Genomic DNA, 24,465 nt, shown 5'->3' on the forward strand with positions numbered 1-24,465 from the left:
TAAAGAACATGCATACAAGTTCAAATGTTCTAAACAGATATATGACTTCAGGTAATGAAAGCTGATATAGGCACTTGAAAATAACACAATACACGTATCCAGGCAATTCAATGGGAGCAACAAGATTCATTTGGCGGACCCCAAATAATATTAGGAATAACACTTTGGTGAAGCACAAAACCCTAAAGTAAATACTAGAAAATAGGATCCCTTCCCCTGGATCAGATGAAAGGCCTAAGGCCTGCAAATCCATACAAATGGGTTTCTGGGATTACGTTTAAACATGACCATTTGCCCTTCTGAATAGGACAGCCACAAAAGTCGCACCAATCAATCATACAATGTGACCCTCAATTATACCAGAGAGCATGATTTAAGCAACAAAAAAAAAAAAAAAAAGATAATTTCATCAAAAGCATTTATCCTACTAGCACTGAAATATTTCATTCATCTCTCTTCCATTTCCCACGAAAAACAATATTGTTCGTCAAAGGGGAAAAAAACAGAGATTACTTCTTGATAAAAAAAAGAGCAAAAGAGGATAAGAGAGAAGAGAAAAACATAAACAACATAAATGGCGAAAATCAGATGATACTAAACCCTGGATTATTTCTTTTTTCTTATTGTTATACATAATCATGGGTTTTTGCAATCTTACTTGGGTCGCCTTCGGTAAGGGTATAGTATGTCATCGAAACTATCTTTGATGTAATTGCCCACTCTGTGCATATTCCTGGCCACACCCGAAGCAACCAGACTCGCATTCCTCGTGTACCTGCATTTTTATAATGTTAGAAACAGAGTCTCTACAATTATTAATGAAACAATAACAATGAGAAATGAGTAGGTGAACTTGCTGGCTTGCCTGCTCAAGAATTCCTCCCCTATTGAATGAGCTGGCCTGTATGGTCGCGGCTGGGGATGAACATGATCATCTTCAACAAAACCGAGACCACGAGTCAGTTATGAGGAATCTATATAATGTTCTAGAAGAAAGGTAGAATGCCAAACTCAATGGAACTTCCCAAAACTTGGGATTTCTATTTTTTTTTTTTTTTAATGGAGCGGCAATTAGCAATGAAATCTTTAATTCTCTTAGATTGGATAAAGCTATGAAATCAGTTTTTACAGCTTGATAGAATATGAATGGATAGAGACAAATACAAATTGAAACTTGAGCGACTAAGCATATCACCATAACATTTCCATTCTCCTCCACAGCAGCACCATCTTCATGCATTCTTATGAAATACATACCATCAAACATTAAAGGTCAAAAATCAATTTGAAACTCCAGAGTTCAGCTCTGTTTGATGGTATAACCTTACCAGAAATGAAAAACCAAGAAGTGTTTCGAGTAATCCCAATAAATAATTACTAACAATGGATAAATTCCAATCGTTTTACACATTTCTTGTCTGTTAGGGCATTACTTGACCACTTGCTGAAACCGAGTTCAATGATGCATGACAGGGGGTTTAATTAGAAAAAGGAAAAGGATTCGGATTCAGGGTTTTAATGGATTCAAACAACGTCTTCAATTCAAATGAATAGAAAAGGATTAGGGTTAGGATTTATGATGGATAGAACTATATCTAGTAATTTAAAGGGATGAAAGGTGCTAGACAAATTTAAAGTCCATCCGGTAAAAAAAGGAGTTTTAAGGAGACTGTCCACCTAAGTCTCACTTGTATGGAGCCAAATCATACAAAAGAAAGAGGCATCTCACCTCTGGAAAGAACAAATTAATTCTTCATTCATTCAATGTCGTAAATCAAAGAGCTTGTACATATTCATAGGGGCACCCCACTCAATCTACAGGGGATTGTCAGTTAACCCCCAAAATCTACTGTCTAACTAAAGCCAGAATCACTCCTATAACATCTGAATATAATAGAAATGAATATTAATAGGATTGTACGTTACTAAACCTAATTGACCAATATGAGACCAAATTGGAGTTATCAAAACAACATAGAAACCCGGTAAGGACTAGTGCAAGTAAGTGAATGGAACCCTTTGTTTGGCTGTTTAGATATAGTACAGTACAGTACAATCCACACAATAAAGCAAACTGTATTTACTCAATCCCTGAAAAATAACAAGAGCATGTATGTTTCTGTAGTTTTATCTAGTCCTAGGCTTCCTAATTCAAAAAATAAAATAAAATATCCTATAATTATCTAACAACCATGTGGGCTTCAGATCTGTGCTATATCATGCAAACTGAAGATTAGTGATGGGAAAGGTTTCCATACATGCAAGACATAGATAAGTCTTCAGAAGACAAACCATAAAATGTTCAAATGTAAAGGAGCTTTTAGTTCTACACAAAAGACAATCACTTAGAAATAACATACTTATCAATCCATCATGGTAAATATGTAAAATATTCTGCTTAGTAGTTTGACACTAGCACAACTAATGAGCCCTCCTTAGTAAATTAGTATAATATGCACTTAGGCAAGGTGTTCCAGTTTGACAACAATTCACCAAAACAATTTACTATTAGGACACTCAATAAGGCCTACTGATGGCTGGTAAATGAATATAACATTGTGCTTAGTACAGACCATAACAGAAAATTTGAAGTAATGAAAGGAAGAACAATTAGATAAGAACATAAAAAACATATAGAGATCTTATAATCAGTGTAATTATGGTCCATGAAAGAAGTAAATTCATTAAATAAATCTCCAACTAGAACAAAGTCCTCATCAAAATAATATAAATACGGCGATTTTCAATACCTTCCTTACTGTGAACACGAGCAGGAACAGTATCAGCAGTTGAAGCTCTTTTATCCACCAATAGCTGCAACAAAGATCATTCATGTGAGATGTATGATGGGCACAGGTATATAAACAAAAATCATGAAAAATAAAGCAATCCACAGAAGATTTAATGCTGAATGCAAGAAGCTATAAGAAACACCACCGGGCATTAACTTGGAACCGTGTCCATCTAAGGCACCTTTTAACTAAGATCAATATGGCTATATATGTAAACCTAGAGCAAAAGCATGATGAACCAAAAAGTCTCCAGGGCCTATTGTTAAGAATAGTGAATTACTATTCTGATTAACTGAATGCTAGACCATTCGTTACTAGCCACTGGTAAACGGTTGTGATACAACGCCTTATTGGTTTCCATGTATATCTTCATTTGTTTTATATAAATATTTTTATCTTTGTAAAAAAAAGATATTTTCAAAAGAATTTCAGCATTTCCATAAACAGGATTTTTTATTTTTTTATTTTAAAAAATGTGATTTTTGGGTCTCAACAAAAAGAATATTTTGGTACAGAAGAAAGTCAACAATGAAGGAAATATATTCTAAAGAATTCTTTGGATGCCAAACATGCATTTATCCACTTGGGGATGGACCACTCTAATATCAAGTTTTTCTTGAGAAGGTGATTCCCAAATGATTTGAGCCAAAACTGGTTTTTAAAAAATTAGGTTTTGGTCACGTACTGGTAACTATTGTTTAGAAAATCACAACATTACTATCCCTAATAATGACTACTCTAATATGCTGACGAGATGCATTAATAGCCAGTTTGGCAGTTTCAGTATGCCAAATTACATTTTGATCCTCCTTTTACAGATTGAAATTTAAAAAAAAAAAAAAAAAATGTATATGCACAAGAAACATCAAAACAATAACCTCGATACCAACACAGAATGGCAATTCTGCTTGTTTATCTTTTGAATCAACTGAAGGATCTTTGTTATCCAAGTATACTGAATAACCAACACAAGCATACTTGAAGTCTGTAAGACTGCGACCCTCTTTAGAAGCTTCCACTTCAGATTCTCCGACAATGTAGCCAGGGACTGATCATGAATTTTTGAAGTCAGAATACTATACTGTAATTTTAATGGATAACTTGTTAATTTGCAAATACAAACTACACAAGACGGCTAAGAGGTGATGAATGAGGAAATAAATTAGAACAAAAAAACAGAAATGTGTAACGACGGGCTACAAGTATAGAAATTTCAAAATGACAGCAATAAATGATCAAGTCATAATAACGAACAGTTTAATATGAGGCTCCAAAGGCCTTGCCAATACATAACCAAACACTTTTTGCTGAAAGTATAAAATTCATTAATCAAATAGCATGCACACACTCCCATTGATTGGATTCCATCTTATGATGCATATAATGATGTATCCCTTTCAATAAAACATAAAATTTCACTATCCTGATGTTAGATTGGTGATGGGGGTTGAATCCTCATAGAACTGCAGTTTTAGAATAAATTTAGAATGGTGATGGGGTCGAATCCTCATAGAATTGCAGTTTTAGAATAAATTACAACAATTGGGAGGTTTGAGCAGGTTGAGAGAATATTAGATTTTATTGGTGTGTCCACTTCTACTCACTCAATAACGAAAGGAGAATCTTGTCAGAAATTTGAGATAGTTGGTTCTCAGTTAGATCTGTTTATGCCACTTTGAATATTGATGGGAATTATTTTCATTTGGGGCCTAAATGTCCCTTCCAAAGGGGGGTCTTTATCATATGGTGAGCTTCCCTCAATGAAATTCTTACTGTGTATCATCGGGTTTTTTTTTTTTTTTTGAATTAGCAAAAGAGAGGATTATACTAAAATAGAAGTTCTGGTTACGCAAAGAAAAGGAAAACAAAATACAAAAGACAGGCCCAAGGCCAAAACAAAACAATCACCCCACAGATATGTTACAAACCCTCTCCCAGTGAAACAGAAAATCCTCAAAAAAGAAACCCTTGAACTCCACAAAAGCCTTGCACCAAAAAATAAGAACCCCGGGATCGACAGGATCATTTAGCCAACATCAAGATCTTTTCCTTCGAAGATTCTTCTATTACATTTCTTCCAATCCCCAAGAAACAGCAAATGGGTTTAAAGATCACAACAATCTCTTGGATCTATTGAATAATGTTCCCAACTGTCCCCAAGACACGTAGACATCACGGACAGAGGAACCCAGGTAGCCTTGCACACCAAATAGTAGAAAGAAGTGAAACCAAATCTCCCTAGCCACCACACATTGAAGATTAAGATGATTCACTGACTCTTCATCTAAATTACATATGCAACAAAAACTAGCTCCACAAAAACCTCTTCTTCTCAAATTATCCCAAGTAAGGATCCTCCCCCACACCCCTGCACAAAAGAAGGAGGAGACCTTAGATGGCACCCTATGACCCCACATAGCCACAAAAGGACAGGAAGGCATTCCCGCCCTCATCATATCATGGTAGAAGGCCCTCATTGTGAACAACCAGTTCCTGCTGGTACCCCACAATCTCTCATCCTCTGTCACCGTTCCCCCAAAGAACATCCTCCAAATATGCCAACATGTTTCCATCTCTGGAACTTCCCACCTAAACCCAAAGTCCCAGCTACTCCCTTCAATATTCTGAACCAAGAAGCTAGACACTGGCAGATTCTCCTTCCTGGAAATTGAGAAAAGATTTGGAAACTGCTCCTTCAATGGAATGTCCCCACACTAGACATCTGCCCAAAACCTAACTTCTTTCACCCTTCTCGATCCTGAACTTGACCATTTTCCTTAAACTAGGAAGAACCCAAAGAACACCCTTCCCAACTCCACAAACGTATGCCTTATTCGCCTTCCCACTCTCCCAACTAAAGTTATCTCCCCCAAATTTAGCCTGGAATTTTTTTTACCAAAGGCTTTTTTTTTTTTTTTTTTCCACCCCAAACTTCCATAACCACTTGCCCAAAAGGGCCAAGTTCATCAACCGCATCTTCCTAAACCTGAGGCCTCCCACTTTTCTATCTGTCCAAACACATTTCCAGTTAACCAGATGAAACTTTTTTTTTTCATCTGTATCATTTCACAAAAGGTCCCAAAACAACTTATCCAACCGTAACGCTGCACTCCTCAGAATTATAAAGACATAAAATACACGGGGATGCTATGCAATGCACTCTCAATAAACATCAATTTATCCCCCTTTGAAAGATAATTTGCTTAACAAACTCCAAGCCTCTTGCTTACCTTTTCCACAATGGGATCCCAAATTGATTGCTATTGTAGGCCGCTCCTAATGACAGACCCATGTATGAAGAAGGAAAAGACCCGACATAACATCGCAACTAAGCGGCTAACATATCTATTTTTTCCTAGACCTGTCCCATTGCAAAAACCTTACTCTTTTACAAATTTACTGCCAACCATGAAAAAGCCTCGAAGCAACATATGATACCACTAAAAAAACTCAAATGCTCCAGATCCATGTCTAAGAATACAAAATGTCATCCGCAAACTGCAAATGGTATACCAATGGACCCGTTGGATTTATAGAAAAGTCGACCAGATCACCATTTTCCACAACTCTACCCAACATCCTGCCCAAAGCCTCGGCCACCACAGAACAAGAGGATAATGCATCGCCTTCCCTCAAACGCCGAGAGCTTTTGAAGAAACCTTCAAAAGATCCGTTAACTCAAATGGAAAACAAAAGTGAAGACCCACACTTAATTATCTACTGAACCCATTTCTCCCCAAAATTCATAAGAACAAGGAGATATCTCAAGCAACTCCAGATGACATAGTCACAAGCCTTCTTGAGATCAACCATACAAACCACCCGACTTCTTCACTTTAACTCTAGAATCAATACACTCATTAGCAATTAACATAATTTTCCTACCTTTCAAGAAAGCCCATAGGCAAGGCCCAATAATACCTTGTAGCACGTCATTCTCACCACTAACATTTTAGGAATTGTCTTATACGGAGCTCCCAGCAAATCAATTGTCCTTAAGTCTTTAATGTCCTCCACTCCAAGTTCTATAGGAATTAGGGCCACAAAGAAGTAATTTGACCATAGTCTAGGAACCCATGTCGATAAAAATCCTCCACTGTCATCATCACATCCTCTTTGATGACATCCCAACAAACCTTGAAGAATGCCATTTGCCTTATCACTGTTCATTCTAGCCATCGTGTTGAAAACTTCATCTTCATCAAAATGCCTTCCAAGCCAATCACGTTGTGTTGCTGAAATTCTATCAAAATGAAAATCATCCAATCTAGGTCTCACTTTGTGCTCTTCTGAATATCTATACTTTACTTTAAAAGGCGCAAACAGCTCAAAAAAAAATTATTTTTTTTTGCAAGTAACTTAACATACACGTGTCTGGTTGCCACTACTATAATAATTAAAAGAGAGATTTACCAAACAAACCTATAGGTTGCAATTTTTATTTCAAAAACTCCTCCTTTATCAACTTTGTTACTGAACAAGCCTTACTTTTTGAATCAGGCTAGCATGACTAACTTAGTGAATCTTACCAAGGATCGTTGGGCCCACATGGATTATAAAATTGATAATCCAAGACCACAACCTTCAAAATTTCATGGAAAACTCAGATTCAAAATTAAAAAAAATTAAAAAAAATCTTTTTTAGCTTGATCCAAGGTGTTGAAAATGGATGGGTCTCTTATAATTATTATAGTAATGACTAATGTGGTGTGTCGTAAGTTGACTATGAGGATAGTTTAGTAATTTTAATATCATGTAAAGCCAGAAACATGTAACTTAAGTTAACTGTAAAATAAAACAAAAAAATTTGAGTTGTTTGCGCCTATTAGAATTTTGTCCTTTCTAACCTTGTGGCATCAAATCATGTTTTTGGATGCCACGAATTGATGTGATTTGGATCCACTCCAAGTTTGTTTAGTAACAAACTAACAACATCAATATGAATTTTATGACAGGATCCCTACTCCAAGGTTTGTTGAGTAACAAACTTGATGAAGTAATACAACAATCAAGTATTCCCGATAGAAGGGAAAGGGCAATAAAGTTGGAGGGATATTATTGAAAATGTGGGAGAAGAAGAAAGGGAATAAAGTTTGAGGGGTTAGCATTGGAAAGGGGGTAGAAGAGAAAAGACAATAAAGTTGAAGGGTATTCTTAAAAAGAGAGAAGATAAAGAGGAATAAAGATGAAATTATTCCTTGAGATGCGTGGGAGATTGAATCTAAACCGCTCTTTATGGGGGTAAACATTGGGGAATATATATATATATATATATATATATATCGAGTTTGTGTGACAAAATTCTAGATAAACATCCACACAAATTGAACTAGTCGTCGGATCATTACAGTTCTAAGCAAATCCAATAGCTCGGATATATTTAAAAAAAAAACACTTATAATTGATTCACTTAATATTTGTAAAATTGCAGCTACCTCCCCATAACAATCACATCGTCTTCTTCACAAACAGCTCCAAACCAGAAAAAATTATAGAGTTTCTCAACTATAGCAATTGGTGAGATTTTAGTTTTCATTTTTTACTTTCTGAGAGGAGATGAGATGAAACCAATCAAACCAATGAATTAGAAAAATACAAAACCCAAAAATATAAAATGTCAGATTTTGTTTGTGTATTTTTGTGTGGATGTGATCAGATTCTGTTTCATTTCTTTCTATCAATCATGCATTGAAGAGACTTTGTAGTAAAATTATACCTCTCCCATGTTTAGAGACTTCTCTACCTTCAGGTTCTTATCATTTTCTTCTTTTTAAGTTCATTTTACATCTGGGTTTTATCATTTTTTTTTGTGTTCTTATAACCCACTCTAGAATCTAAAAATCCAAAAACCCATTTTTTATAACCAAGAAAAAGTTGTTTTTCAAGAAAATTTTCATATGGGTTGTGCTGATCAATGCCTTTTGCAACGGTTTACTTGCCTATAATCCAATCTGGAAATCCAAAAACCCATTTGTTTTTTCTTTTCCAAAAAAAAATAAATTGTTCTTTTAAGAAATTTCCGTAAGGGTTTTGTTGATTAATGCCTTTTTTCTTTGTTTTTAGTTCAAGTTTCGATGGTAAAGGCGATGATGAGTGTCTATGAGGGTTCGTGTTAAGAGAAGAGAAAAAGAAAATTGATTTGGTTTTTTACTTTGGATTCTACAAATTTGGGGTTGTAAGGCAATAGGGAGTTAGTTGCAATTTTACAAAACATTAAGTGGATCAATTATGCATATGTTTTTTTAACAGATCTAAGCCATTAGATTTGATTAGATTTATAATGATCCAACGACCAACTCGATTTGTGTGGATGTTTGCTTAGAATTTTGTCACACGAACTCAACCCTATATATCCCTTTTGTCTCAATCTTTATCCTCCCATAAAGACCATGAATCTCGAGTACAAATTTCAATTTTATTACTTTATCTTTTTTTCCTTTTCCAAGAATACCCCTTCAACTTTGTATATTCCCTTTCCTTTTCTCCCCCCTTTCCAATAATACCCCTCCAACTTTATTATCTTTCCTCTTCTCCTCCCTTTTCCAATAATACCCCTCCAACTTCATTGTCTTTCCTCTTCTACCCATCGGCATAAGAAAACTCTAGTATGTATATATCATGAAGGTGCCAGCTTGCTAAGTTGGTTAAAGTTTGTGAGTCTCGATACCACACCACTTTAGTTCAAAACATGCCTTCAACAACACCATCAACATTGAAGGCCTATCCCAAATATTGGAATCTGCTAAATTAAACCTGTTCCTTCATTCAATTTCATCTAGAGCCACTGCTTCTTTTATTGAAAGTATGTACATATTCGCTTTCACTCTCATAATCCATGTTCTTTGGGCATTTAGCCATGTCTGATAAGAACCTTCAACTTGTATCTTCCTTTTAATGGGGTTATAATTGGCCTTTACTAAACGTGCGTAATAATTAGTAATAATGATATATATTCGTAGTGACCAATAAAAACCTCCTTAATGCATCAACTCATATAATCCAATAAAGGAGTTACGAAACCCTCAACTTGACATCAACAATTCTCCCTAAACCAAGCAATATCCACTCCAACAAAAATATAGCTTCTGCTGATCCAAAACTATTTAGCTACTTTGTTTTGTATGCACCAATCAAACACATGGAAAATGGCACTTTCCATGGAAAGTAGGTTTTCGCCCTATTTTCCATGTGCTTTATAATAAAACACACCCTTAGAGGACAAGACGGCCTCAAGAAAATACACAAAACTACAAGTTGACTTCTCTTATCACTAACAAGATCCCACCTAAATAGAAAGTCTTCAAAAGAAAAACCCCTAAAGTCCCTATTTTGCCTACACAAATGAAAGATAAAACCCAACCTACTGAAAAAAAGACTTCCTAAAGGGACTGTTCCTTTCCTTCAAAAATTCTCCCATTCCTTTCCTTCCATAAGCCACAACTAACAACAAAGGGAACTAGATCCCATAGAAAACTCTCTCTCCCAGGCATGGATGCAGACCTCCAGCTTTGGAAAGTTCGAAAGACTGAAGAAGGAAAGCACCCTCAACTTGACATCAACAATCCTCCCAAAAAAGTAATATCCACTCCAACAAAAGTATAGCTTCTGTCGATCCAAAAGTATTTAGCTACTTTGTTTTGTATGCACAAATCCTTTGATAACTATGGTCATATCTCATAACTAGTTACCACCTTCCACTACCCAATCACCTATTTCTACCCCCAAAGTAGAAGAAAAATAACCACCAACAATAGCCTCTTTATTTCATCTCTAGATCTCCAAATTTCCTTTATATATATAAGAAGAAAGAAAGAAAGAAAAGAATAGCCTTGGGTAATGCTCAAAACTAAAAACACAAGATCTACATTACTGAATGACCAACGGCAGAACGCCTTTTTTTTAAATAAAATTTGAAAGACCCCTCCTCATGTTGCTGACTTGGAATTCGAAGTTGCAAATATTAGATCAAAATACGATTATGACATGTATATGCAGGTTCCTTTTAGAGTCGAATTCATATATGGTACAGTAGTTTTAAAGCATATTTGTAGAGTACTTGCAAGAATGCCACCTTTTTGCAATGCAATTCTACTCATTTACAGAAATATCAATGGGTTTATTAGCTAAAGCTCAACAAAGAACAAGGTAATACCAACACATAAATATTTTTAACATCTTATGTATTTCTTTAATATTAAAAGTATTGGTTGACCAGAAAGAAACTTTATATACCTGTAAACGATACCAAAAATTTTCATTTGGAGGGGGCTCACAATTCCATAAAAGAAGTGTTACCATCAGCTAAATGAATCCCATTCCTACATTTCACAATGTCCAGAGCCGCCTCTTATGTTAATGAACGTGTGTTTATATCTGCATTCAAACCTTCTATTGGGTCTTCCTCTAGCTCGTTTAGAACCTTCAACTTGAATATTTCTCAGGGCTGTAATCGGCCTTTGTTGAACATTACCCAAACCATCTCAGTCGACTTTCCCTTCGTATATTGCCTATTGGAACTACTACTATATTTTCTCGATTGCTTTCATTCATAATTTTTCCTTTTGTAGTCTTTCCACTCATCCATCTCATCATCCTCAATTCCTCATCTCTGCTATGGCCATCTTACTAATATGATGCTTCATGACCACCCAACATTCAAATTCTCACTAAGTGTAAGACACACTACATGCATGTTTCACTAAATGCTGGTTTTCGTTCCAATCTTTCACTCTATTTGTACGATGTAACAAAAAGAATCAACCAAAATCAGAAGGAAATCAACATATAAACAGGTTCAGACTCAGATCATTTTCACAAAGGTAACCTAGGGTTTGAAATCCAAAACCCAAACAGAACCATGTGACAAAGATCACAAATTTACAAGAAACAATCGATCGAAACACAACATGTAACAGAAATTGGAGCACAAATTACAGAAATCAGAGCAATTTCTAACATTTCAAAGATGAGAAAAGAAAAAAACTATCAACTCCCGAAACCCTTAACGCATTAAAAAAGATTGAAAATTTTGGGTAAATCGATAGTAAGAGAGACCTTGTGGAAGGGTTCTACCAACGCCAACGCAAAGAGGGTTTCGAGATTTGGATTTGAGAATCGATGAGTAATAGAGACATCCCTTGCATGATTTCCCCTTCGATCCCTTCACCAAGGTTTCGCCTCCTTTTTCTTCCGCAGCTTCGCTTTGTGATTCCTCCATCGATCTCTGCAACTTGTTCTTGTTTCGATTGCGTTAAATAATGATTGAGAACCTGAAGCTGAAGCCTGAAAGTGAGAGAAGACCTTCTTTATTTGCGAGAATGTCAGGAAACCCCTTGTAAATTAGGTTATAATTCTTTTCTTTTTTTTTAGAATATAGGGACTGCACGCGGTTAGGTACGTGGCTGACGTGGTAAGGACACAAAACCATTGATATTTTCATCGGGATACTAAGTAAAAAAATGTGCAGTACTATGCTCTTGACACGTCATCCACGTACCCAACCACGTACCATAATCGCGTGAGTATATCACGACTCTTTTTTTAATTAGTGATTTTGACAGATCCCACATTGTTTTGGTGAATATTTGAGGACACCCTTGGGTTTCTAAACTGACGACATGCAACTTGACCTCGATCGTTTACATAGACTACATGAATTGACCTAAATGGCCTCTTATTTTAATCTGTGGCCTTGATTGTGGACAAACCTTTAAACGATAATAACTATGCCCTTGGACTTATAAACTGATGATATGCCCCTTAAAATTGACTTAATACATTCTCTCATTGCTAACGTGGAGGTGCACATGTAACTATAGATGCTTTTCATTCGTATCTCATTGAAAAGCATCTATGATTTTGTACATACATCCACGTCGCAATGTGAGAATCAATGTACATTTTAATGTTAATTCAGTATTTTTCTATATAAAATCTTGACTTTTCTTCTTATAAACCAAGTCATCCAATCTTTTATGATAAATTGCATTTAATGTACAAAATCCTTAACTTTGCTACTTCAAAAATCTAATCTTGCTTTTTGGTATTTCAAGTTTGAAGTGATAGAAGCAAAAGATTGTATTGCGGGGGGGGGGGGGGGGGGGTTTGAAGGTTGAAGTAGATAATGTGAAAAAGTTAAAGTAGTAAAGAGAACAACGATTTACATGATTCAACAGTATGCTTACGTCCACGATCATAACCAATTTTCTTCACTGAGAATTCAGAGGAGAACAATACAAGAAATAGTCTCAAAATTTTAATCCCAAAAAATGTTGGTACACCTCTTCCCTTTCTCTCTAAATCCTAGAAGAAAAAAAACCCTTTTGTTTTTACAATCCTAGATATTTCTATTTAAAACACAGAGAGTTAACATATATATATATATATATATATATATATATATATGTATCTCCCCATAAACAAAAAAAATCCAAAAGATAATATTCTATAATCCCTTTTTAATAACCATAAAAAGGAAACGAAATACAAATAATTTTGCACAACAAATAAAACTATAACATTGAAGAGAAGTATAAAAAATTTTACAGAAAGATTCAAGATGACTGACTTCGTGATGAAAAATCGAAGGTTTTTTATTAAAATTAACGATAAGGGTATTTAAACACTTTTTTTTTATTCGATCCAATCCTTATCTTGTTGTATCATTTAAATTTGTTTATCATTAAAGTTTAAAACAAAGCTTGCTTCATATGGCCAATGGGAACACATGAGATTCATGTGATATTCTAAATAAACAATATTTTTTCAGTCATGATATCATATTACCACACAATAAAATATTGAAATATTGCAGCTGCCAACTAGTTTAGTTGGTAAAATCTTTGGATGACGATACTAGAGACCTGAGTTCAAATCCGTTCAACACCGAGTTATTGAACTCATTAAAAACTAAGCCCACTGATCATTAAAAAAGAAGAAGAAGATATTATTATACTAGAGATTGATAGGGTTGTCAAGATCAGACCCAAAGTCTGATTCATTTCGATCCAATAACTTAAGATTTATATCAAGTACTTAGATTGAACTAAGAATCCAATCAGATAAGGATCTGATCTGATATTTTGTTTGGTCGATTTTCGATCATCATTGATGTCCAAATTCTTTAATATATGAGAATATAGGAAAATTATATTATATATTTTATCCAAATATAGGACGCATATTTGTTTTATATGTCGGATAAGATTTTGATTGAAACCAAACTCAATCCAATTGTCATTGGGATCGAAGTTGACCAAATTGTATGAACCCAAAAAATTTGACCCAATAAGTATTGGATTAGTTCCAAATCTGATCTATTTCTTCTCTAAGTGGCCCCAAATAGACATCGATCCAATTCAATCTCTACCCAAGATTCGATCGTCTTATCTTTATGTTGAATTTGAGGGTAAAAGTTGTTTCTCAAGAGCTTGAAAATGATAGGATTTGGGAAGAAAAAGGTGTTTGACTAGAAGTTGCTGTTAAAGATAATGACATTTACATAATTGTAGTTAGTCTCCCATAGAAGACTGAAGTAGAGGGGTGTGTCATCAGTTTGAAACACAAGGAGGTATCTCAAATACTCACTTAATTTTCCAAGTAACCAAAGAATGGGCAGTAATCCAAAGTTAAGAGCACCAAATTACTCTTCAAAACTTGTTTTTAAAATATTAAAATGCAAATATCTATTTTGGTATTTATTCTTTTTTTTACCAGAAAGGCTACTGCAGTACAGTGCACAGCCCATGATTTTACTGTTATACCTTTACTATATGTTCACTTGTATCATTTGATAAATAATTGGTAAAACACCATACAAAAAAAATAAAATAGTACAGAATAATACAATAATATGGTTAATCGCTAACAAGAAATTGAACCATTAAGTTCTACTTTGGCAATCAACAGAGAAATTTCCAGACTGATTGAATGAGGTACTAAAAATTTCCTGGCTTTTGACTTTCTAGGGTTTAGCAGGACAGTTCCTGAAGACAGGGTAATAAGAATCCAGTTCAAGTTGTTCCAGGATTTGTTTTGAAGCCCAAATATAAGAAGAATGGCCTTCAATGAATTCTGTTAGATCAACCTGAAAAAAAAAAATTATTAATAGAAATCTTGTTTTACTTTCAAAAATAAAGTAGGAGAGAGAGTGGTTAACCACTATCACGGAGTAGGAAAGTGGCCCACAGTACTTACATTTTCGATCCCAGGGCAATCAACGGGTTGAATTCCAGCTAATCCTTGACTCAAAAGGCTGCAAACGATAAATATACGAAGGTGTCAACTTGTTAAGTTGGTAAAGTCTCTGAGTGTTGATATTACGATCTAGGTTAAAAAACCATCTTCACCCACTCATTTCTTACTACTAACCCACTTATCGAAAAATAGAAAGAAAGAACGTAATAGTGTAATACACTTGATAAAGTTGGTTTAGCCAGTAATTAGCTATCCAATAAATGTGTCATCAATCCAAAATATACAATTAATTTGACCATTTCTTGGATAAACAACAGCCTCAATTAATTTGATCATTAATTGTCATGACAGATGCTTTGAATATGGTTGGTATCTCATGTTTCGGGTATATATATATGAAATTGTAAGTGGTTTTGAGAATCATCACACGTCATAATTTCATTCTCAAAGTTAGTGAATCACTTTCATCTCATCCCTGAATGCAGGCATGGTGGGGGGGTCGTGTGTGTGAGTGTGTGCAGGCATGGGTAGCGGTGCGGGTGCATGCGTGTGTGTATGTTGAATGTCCCAAATAAAGAAACTCAATCAATGAAAAGGATTTCCTGATCAATGTAGTTAATAATGGTCATAGTTCGTATCAAGAAATGACCATCAATATAATACAAGTGGGAAGATAAATATACTACAACCTATATACCATTTATTACTAAATGGTAAAAGATTACCCAAGACTTGAAACTGATGAATTAAGCAAAGAGAGACCGACAGAGAATTGTGAATCATACATACCTTGCACGGAAAGCAACTCCAAGTGTCCAATCACTCGTGGAGTAAGCGTTCACGAACCTCCCAGCTACCATCTGCAAATCACCAGCATTTTAGGACTTGGAACTATGTTACCTGGTTCGTTGGTTCGAATTCGGGTTCGTGGTTCACCACTCATGAACAAACCCGGTTCGTAGAGGTAGTTCGTGGCAGATATTTAAGTCATTTATGTTAATCCCATAGAAGAAGACTCAGGTCGAGGGGGCTGGGCATATCATCAGTTTAAAAACAAAGGGATATCTTTAATATTGACCAAATCTTGGGATTTCTAAAATAAGGGTATCTCTAATATTGACCAAACCAAAGGGGCATCTCTAAAATTCACCAAGATAAGGGGGTTCGTTAGGTTCGCTGATTTTGACGAACCCACTATGAACCAAACCTCGAACTGGTTCTTACCAGTTCAAGGTCCGCTACTATAGTAGCTTGGAATAAAATAGAGAAATGGGGTACAAATACGGTTGCATGAAGAGCAGTTGTATAGATGGAAAAAATATCTGCAGCTACCTTTCTAGAAGCTTCCCAGTTTTCACCTTTAATCGATATCGGTGCTCCGAGAAGAACAACTCTTTCGATGAGCCCCGCTGTCAAAATTCAGAAGATTGTTAGGACCATTGAATCGATTCAACATGTCTAACTACAAAAATGCTTATAAAGCGGTTGGCACTAATTACCATTATCTTCGGTTTCAGATAAATACTGGAGACATTTGAAAATTACTCGTGCCCCGAGTGAAAAACCAACAAGTGTCACAGGCCTGAAATATTCTAAGAAAGATGAATAAATATTTTGATTATTTGCTTGATTGAATGAAATTTGCTGGGCAATGAGACAAGTGATATCTTAGTTCTCATGACTCCTGTTAGGGTTCTTAGATCAAGAAGAAGAGATAAAGAGAGATAAAGAAGAAGAATTTATTGAGAGTAGGAAGACAAAATTTTATTATTATTCCTTGCTCCATAATAAGATCAGTCCACCTATACATAATGATCCTAACACAATTACTTACCAACTTTGCCTACAACTTTGAAATATAATAATTAATACGGGACGAAAAATCAAGCCAACACTAATGGGTTCCAATGGAAATTTTGTAATTATTTAAGTTGGAGTTTGTTTGGGTCTAGAGTTATCTTGCATTAATAATCTTAAATTAACTCTAAAACCTAAGTAGACACACACTAAACTCCTAATAAACTTAGAATAGAAACTGTCTAAAACAATAATGAATCGAATTAGAAAACCAAGATAACTAGGAAACCAATTCCTTCACCTGTTCCCTTGCAATCCTTTCAATAACACTTCAGCCAGAAGTTTTCCTGCTTTGTCTGATCTGAAAAGAGCAAAAGAATGAATCTAATAAGAAACTAACAAAATAAAACCTTTGATCTTAAATGATTTAGGATGGAAGGACAGAAAGTGGTATCTTCTAATAATACATGGTACAGGATATCCTCTTAGATGGGATTCATTGATCAGTCGGTCCTGAAACTGTTGTATGCACATATTGTGTACAATATGGTCGCGGACATTCATAAACCGCTCTACCGTAGTTCTTAGCAGATAATCCCAATTTTGGTTTAATAGTACAGCCCAATAGGGGACGACCATACTTGTTCAATTTATCTCTCTCAACTTGGATGCCATGAGGCGGGCCTTGGAAAGTTTTAACATAAGAGGTAGGGATTCGCAGATCCTCCAGACGTAGAGCGCGTAGCGCTTTGAACCCAAATACATTACCCACAATGGAAGTAAACATGTTAGTAACCGAACCTTCTTCAAAAAGGTCTAAAGGGTAAGCTATATGGTTTCTTTCTGTCCTCTCATCCTGACTTCTATAATCCCCTTGTTAAGCGAAGAGAGAAACCTGTCAACAGCGATAGCCCATTTGCTGTCTATAAAATCGGTAGCTGAAAGTAATGTAGCCGGCCAAGCCAACGCAGCCAAAAGCGTGTTTAATACAGTCATCATGGCACCTTTTTTCATCAACTCAATTGCAAGCTCTGAAGAAGTGGGCACCAATGTGAACATCACATGAGATGGTGGTCATAGTAGTAATTAGTAAATAATGGCAACAAAGAGGTTTAAAAACACTTACTTGATGTTAACCAATCCTGGATTGCGGTGCTCACTGCGATCAAATTCTTAGACTCCCACTGTAGCACATACCTAAACATTTGTTAATATATTATCAGAGATAACATATATGAGTTCATGCTTCTTTGAGGTTGCAAGTTTTTAGCACAAAAGGTGCTAAACATTTTGAGTTGGTATAAGAGAGATTCTATTGCCACACCAACTTTTGCTAATGCCACCCCCAATTCATATGTACATCACCAAAGACTAACACACATCTTGGGGTGGCATTAGCAAAAGTTGGTGTGGCAATAGCAGCTCTCTAGTATATTGAGAAGAAAGATTTTGACCATATTAAAGCAAATCAAACAGTATGAACCGTATAAGAGAGTTCCACTGAGATTAAAAGTCCTAAACTCGTAATTTGTTGCACCCATAATAAGAGGAATAAAGTTGGATTATAAAAATAAGCATGTCAAACTTCGGAAATAGAAACAAGATAAAGAACTCTGCATTGCTTTTTTGAGGCTCAGAAGTGGGTCAAAACTAATATAATAGCAAGGAAGACAAAGGAAAATGAGAGATTCTATTGTCACACCAACTTTTGCTAATGCTACACCAATTCATACGTAAATCACCAAAGAATTAGCACACATCTTGGGGTGGCATTAGTAAAAGTTAGTGTGGCAATAGAAGCTCTCAAGAAAAATTGCCAGACCAAGTGAGAATTCCAAAGTTTAGAGAATGGAAACACAAATGTGAATATCCAACAGCCAATCTACACTAAATGGTGGAAAAGATAAAACATAATAAACACATTTTAAAATGGGAAGAAGATAGAGAAACAAAAGCATAGAAGTTTCAAACATCAAGGAATTAGTATGATTATCAGTTGTACCTCTCCAAGTTATCATTTTGTCCTTCCCAAGGCCTCACAAAATCCTCCTCCTCGAAAACAAGTCCGGAGATCAAGATGCCAACTGCAAGCCGCTGACAAGGTTTATTGAGAGTAGAGGTCAGAATTCGTAAATCCTACAAAGAGGCAGCCCTGTTCTCGAAATATCTCTGTCACTATAGTTAGAGCCATTCTAAATTGAATTCCTACGACACTGTGCTGACGTGGCAGTGTGAAGATAACCATAAAGTTTTCCTCAAGATACAAGGAAAAAAAATTCTATAATTATCTGCACACTGCCATGTCAGTGTAGAATTGTAGGAAGTTAGTTTAGTATTCTTCATATAGTTAACAAGAGTAGTCCCCTTTAGAATGTCACCAATAAGTGAGAAGGAAGGACAACTCACTCCTTGGTTGTGATTTTCTCCAATAGCTTTAAATTCAAATTCATCAATGCTGCCAATTCTCCGAGCCATTTTACTCCCTGTAAGTCCTGCTCCAGCAGCTGGGTTTGCGAAAAGCAAGCATGAATTAGAAAAGGTAGAAAGAATGTTCTATGAAACCTAGCACATATTAACATCATTGCCATCATCACCATCGAAGCCTTACCCCAAAGATCTGGCATTGGCTCAACAAATCCCAATAGCTATATTTAACTCAAAAGTTTTATAAAATAAAATTAAGAAATATATGAAAATTAAATGAAAACATTTGTATACACCGTAACTTAATAGAAGAAAATTTCTAATACCAAACCACGGTTGTGTTTGACAACTTATAAGTTAGGATATGGAGGATGGATTACACAAACCCTCTTCCATAACTTTTTTTTTATATAGAAAACCATTAAAATAAAGGATGATACTAACATATGTGTTAAGATGTGTAGAGATGTCTCATTGTGTAGACATGTGTTTGACACAACAAAATCATGTAGTGGTATCCATTAATGTTTTTACTAGAAGGTGGCATATGCAGATGCACATGTATCAAATGGGCTTATTTGTAATTTAAAATAAATTAATGTTAACTGTACTTGTTACAGAGGTGTCAAAAGTTACCTAAAAAATATTGGGTACAATGTGAAATTCTTAGAGAAAATAAACAAAAAAATATATAGACCATTTATTTACCTCCAAATGATGCAGCAACAGCAATTGAACCAGCAACGGATCCAGCAGCACTTGCTGCAGCGGCAAACCCACTCGCTCCAATCACAGGGACAAGAGTGCCCAATGTAGGTGCTAAAGCACTAAATCCTGCAGCAATTGCTGGAGCAGCCAGGCCTGTTTGAAGAATGTAATAGAAACTCTGAGATTAAAAGAAGAGAGCTGCTATTGGCATCCCAACTTTTACTTATTACACCCCAATTTCTTAAATTATTTATCACCCCCAAATTAAAGATTAAAACATACCTTCCAAACATTACAAAAGTTTGGTTCAAGTTATTACTTCAACATTACAAAAGCATTATAACACCTTCAAATAACTTTAGCAATTGTTTACAATTAGGATTGGGCTCATATAAAATCCTAAATCTAACAAATAAAAATCTAAAGAAGAGAGAGTTTCTCTTGGCATCCCAACTTTACTTATTTTCCATCATTGACTTATTTTTTATGTTTTTTTAATTGGGTTGTAATAAGTAAAAGTAGGGGTGCCCGTATCAGAAACTTGTTATGTTTCCAAGATGAAATTTGAGTTCTCCTAAATCTTGGGAAGAAAATCGAGATGTCATACCACCGGTGACAGCCAACAAGGTTCCTCCAGTTAATGCAGCTGCACCGATGATACCTCCACGTTTCCAACTAGACCATGAGCTTTTTGGCGATTTAATTTCTTCCTCCTTTATTCCTTCCTCTTTCACTAAAGCCATTGCAGAGCAAGCAACCATTATCTCAATAGATTCCTATAAAAACAGGATTTAGTACATATAAGATATGACTTTCAATTCAAAAGGAGAACTATTAAGAGTTATGTAGTCAATTTCTCAATTGCATTCATAAGTACATCTCTTACATATGATCGGGGGATTTTAACAGATCTAAGCATGTCCATGCCGGCATGTCCTTGTTAAAATAGATCCTTACTAAACTTGCACTCCATACACTTAGTATTGGTCCAACTTATATTAAAGTTTTTGGACTCCAAAAAAGCGCTGCACCAAAGTGATCCTTCTCTTAGTTGCCATCACTAGTCTTTGTTATTTATACCCAGGTCATCCTAACCAACTTTCTTTTATTCTATCTCCTCTCAAGATCCAAATCTTGATATGAGATATAAATTAGAGTGAGAAAATGGATTGAGAGCTTGATCTATGTAGAATAGGATAAGGTGTGTTTCTTTTAACTCCATAATAAGATAGATTTTGCACAAATCTCACTTAAGTAATTGCTCTTCTCTATTTAGAAATTTTTTATCTAGGTAACGTCTTTTTCACTTTTCCTAAAAATAAAATTCTTGGTGTCCTAACACTTAAGAACAAGGTTTAAAATCGTGTTTCGATGCAATGTTCAAGTCAGGAGAAAAACCGAAACATTCTAAGACATTCCAAAACATTCAATGTTTCGGTGGTCAATGTTTTGTTCCAGTCTTGGCCAAAACAGCACAAAACTTTAAAACATTCTTAAGAAACATAATACTAATTCCCACTCATACAATTCATGTTTTGGAATATTCATAATTTTACCATATATACCTGAACTAAAATACAAATCACTAGTGCATTTTATCCACATGGATATTAAATCAAAACAGAACCATTGAAACACACAATCAGGAAGGATGTCAAACATATAACATTCTTCGTCAATGTCAAGGCATACAATTAACAACAAAAGAGCTCTACAACTGCAAGTGAGAGGCAGCTTAGAAATAAAGACTAGTTTGAGTAGACAAACCATTGTTATCCACTTGACATCAAACCATGTCGCCAACAAACGTAAAGCCACACGGTATCGAGAATCATAGCCCATCCTTGGTCGAGAACATTTCTTGTCATCTTCAGGAATATTTGCTAAGCAAGCAGAGAGAAGCTCATATAGAACTGCCACTTTCCTTTGATAGTTGATCCGTGAAACCTCCTCCGTAGGTTCCACGTCGAATTTGTTTCCCGAGTGTATCTTAGAAGTTGTCTGCTCGAAGGTTTCAGAGGGAGCGTCCTCCCTTTCTGAGGTTGATTGCATCTCATCAGTTGATAGTTTCTCACGGCATTCATGTTCATACTCATGGTGTTTCTCCTTAGCAACCTTTGAAGAAGCATAAGCGGTTTCAATGTTTATTGTCATAGCATCAACAGCTTTTGCCAAAGCAAGTTCTTGATCCATCCTTTCCGAAGAAGTTTCACCATTTTCTTCCAAAAGTAACTTTAAAAACTGTGATGAGATGAAAACAACAATTAATAAAGAAATTGTTGAATCCTAATCGGAGAAAAACTACCAATAGTATTTCCTTCATATTAGAACAAATGTTAATTTAAAACAATAGTATTCTCCAATGATTAGTTGCTAATGAAAGCAAAATTGAATGTTCTAAATTGTCAATTTTGGATTCACATAGACTTCCATGATCATCAAAGAAAAACTCGTGAACAAATGCTCTATATTGTGATAATTCAAAAGATATTAATAGATTGAAGGAACAAGAAATACCGCTTCAATGTGATGCTTGGCTGGAGAGGAACTGCCAGTTTCCTTGAGCCCATGCCAAGCTTTGGAATCTATCTCCAAGAACCTGTTTATGTCATGAAATCAATAATTAAAAAAATTAGCCAAAACACACAAATAATTCTTGAACATTAATATCTCAATTAAACCTCCACATGAAACTTATAATAGTTGTAAATAGTAGTAGCTAGCAGATTGATGTGGCACGACATTGCTAGTTGGTCTGAGAAGACACATCACTAGGGACTAACGTGGCATGAACACAAGGTCTTCAAAGGAGCTTTTTGAGATAACATGGATTGATCACCACCCGGCACTTAGGGAAGAGTGTTATCATGATCACCAATGAGTGGGAGGCTCATCACTAGGGGACTGACATGGCATGACCACAAGGTCTTCAAAGGAAATATTGCATCATCCTCTAATCATAAGAAGGACGTTGATTTTTCCTACCTACCTCGGATCAAAGTAACCTGATGCCCCAATGGCAGAGAATGAAACATGACATAACTTGACTTAGAACCATCATTATCCCCTTCATCTCTCCCTTGTGTTGTATAAAATATAAATAGTGGTTCCCTATCAATTAAATGGGAGAGAAAGCATTGATCTCAACTAAATTCTCTCTCTCTCTCTCTCCTCTCTCTCTCTCTCATTTGATCAGCTTGGTGCGATTTGGCCCGTACGGCCGTCCTAGACAGTTAAGTTGGTCTTAGAGTCTCTAAAAACGAATCATCATACACATGTACAAAATTCTTTTTTCTTACAATAGTGCAACCTAAATTCCAAGGTAAGCAAAAGTAACCCCTAAACTCAACTAATAAAACACCATAATCACATATTATGTGCCTAAGTTGTTAAGGGCATAAATTAAACGGGTTCCAATAAGTCGACACAATTTGGTGTATTGGTTTAGGTACCTAGCATTTGGTATCAGAGCAGATCCCACTTCTCAGGTCTGAGTCATGAAAAAGACTACCTAGGAGGGCAACCAAAGTGAAAGCTGTCGTGGACGTCTACTGTGGAACATGGTGATTTGTTACGTGCCTAAGGGATCAAGGGCTTAAAGTGTTCCAATAGGTCTAAGCCTTTTGGCATATTGGTCTAACTACCTAACATCACATCAACCCATTCGACGAAAATCCAAGAATTGAGCCTCTAGTAAACTACAGCGATCCATCACGTGACGTGGATCAATCAATCGAAGAAACAATTCTCAATACTACTGTAAATTCAAATACCTTTAATTTACTTCAATTTAGGAAAAAACAAGAGAGAAGATTACCTGAACACAGGTTGAAGAAGACCAGATTTTTCATGGATCCAGAGCTCAGATTTCTCAGAAACAGAATCATTACTGCTTCCATTGCTGATTCGTTCTTCATTTATTTGTTCATCCGTAGAGTTTGGAGAACTCAAATTTCGAGTCTGATCGATCTGAGCCTGATTAAGGGCAAGAGTAAGCAGACCTCCCGAAGCATATTTCTGCCTAGATGTCAACATCGCCATGATTCGAAGTTAATTTTTGAATCCAAAATTCAATCGAAACGTCCTTCAGAAATGCTAAAACAGATTTAGTTTTTTTCTTTTTCTTTCTTTTTTAAATTGTCTTTTTATGTATAGAAAATCATGATTTCGATTTATTTTATGTTTTGGAATAAAAGCAGATATTTGATCGGAGATTTAAAGGGGTTTACTTTTTCAAGATCTCATCGTGCCACACATTGGTGCCCACGTACGTATTTTGGCTCGCTATGTGAAGAAATTAGAGATTTTTTTGTCCCTCCAAGTCCAACCGTCCAAGAACGTTCAGATGCTGTACACCCGATGTTCGATAAGCTATCTAACACTGATTCTACTGATTGCCACGTATACAAAATCGCTCAACACCGTAGTCATCTGCTGACTTGCCATCCGTTAAAATAAGGTGATTTTACACATACCCCTCCACATTTTGGTAAATATTGCAGATACACCTGTATTTTCAAACTCGAGTCATGCCCCCTTGACTGTAGTC

General features: G+C 35.6%; 2 protein-coding genes across 3 annotated transcripts; both read right to left on the reverse strand.

The window, feature by feature from the left end:
- Positions 1 to 428: 428 nt before the first annotated feature.
- Positions 429 to 12,115, reverse strand: LOC147403652 (altered inheritance of mitochondria protein). Its single transcript, XM_086439320.1, has 5 exons — positions 11,847 to 12,115; positions 3,671 to 3,840; positions 2,751 to 2,814; positions 866 to 935; positions 429 to 775 (listed from the first exon to the last, which is right to left on the reverse strand). Exons 1-5 carry the CDS (start codon positions 12,007 to 12,009, stop codon positions 655 to 657), a joined length of 588 nt encoding a protein of 195 aa, XP_086295446.1. The 5' UTR covers positions 12,010 to 12,115; the 3' UTR covers positions 429 to 654.
- A 2,368-nt stretch (positions 12,116 to 14,483) lies between these two features.
- On the reverse strand, positions 14,484 to 24,374 carry LOC147403653 (transmembrane and coiled-coil domain-containing protein STS1-like). Of its 2 annotated transcripts, none has more exons than XM_086439323.1 (15): positions 23,734 to 24,374; positions 22,434 to 22,515; positions 21,684 to 22,148; positions 20,524 to 20,692; positions 19,917 to 20,069; positions 19,191 to 19,288; positions 18,787 to 18,878; positions 17,911 to 17,981; positions 17,680 to 17,815; positions 17,086 to 17,145; positions 16,487 to 16,569; positions 16,320 to 16,396; positions 15,777 to 15,847; positions 14,988 to 15,045; positions 14,484 to 14,877 (listed from the first exon to the last, which is right to left on the reverse strand). In XM_086439323.1, the coding sequence occupies exons 1-15, from the start codon at positions 23,955 to 23,957 to the stop codon at positions 14,755 to 14,757; spliced, it is 1,962 nt and encodes a 653-aa protein (XP_086295449.1). In that variant the 5' UTR covers positions 23,958 to 24,374; the 3' UTR covers positions 14,484 to 14,754. The 2 variants fall into 2 exon arrangements, with proteins under 2 accessions (XP_086295449.1, XP_086295448.1); XM_086439322.1 differs by having other exon boundaries at positions 14,485 to 14,877; positions 21,684 to 22,157; positions 23,734 to 24,369.
- Positions 24,375 to 24,465: the final 91 nt, after the last annotated feature.

This window comes from Akebia trifoliata, chromosome 4, assembly GCF_017979445.1.
Source record: "Akebia trifoliata isolate Shusen 1 chromosome 4, ASM1797944v1, whole genome shotgun sequence".
Classification (NCBI taxonomy): domain Eukaryota; kingdom Viridiplantae; phylum Streptophyta; class Magnoliopsida; order Ranunculales; family Lardizabalaceae; genus Akebia; species Akebia trifoliata.

Bases quoted from the DNA above. Each gene is read 5' to 3' on its own strand.
- LOC147403652 (XM_086439320.1), bottom strand. From the start codon at position 12,009: ATGGAGGAATCACAAAGCGAAGCTGCGGAAGAAAAAGGAGGCGAAACC. The intron at 3,841-11,846 runs GTCTCTCTTACT...ATTCATGATCAG, and splicing joins TGGTAGAACCCTTCCACAAG to TCCCTGGCTACATTGTCGGA. The intron at 936-2,750 runs GTATTGAAAATC...GTTTTGTTGAAG, and splicing joins TCGTGTTCACAGTAAGGAAG to ATGATCATGTTCATCCCCAG.
- LOC147403653 (XM_086439322.1), bottom strand. From the start codon at position 23,957: ATGGCGATGTTGACATCTAGGCAGAAATATGCTTCGGGAGGTCTGCTT. The intron at 17,982-18,786 runs GTACAACTGATA...ACAAATGTTTAG, and splicing joins CAAAATGATAACTTGGAGAG to GTATGTGCTACAGTGGGAGT. The intron at 16,570-17,085 runs GTGAAGGAATTG...AGAATATTTCAG, and splicing joins AAAGGATTGCAAGGGAACAG to GCCTGTGACACTTGTTGGTT.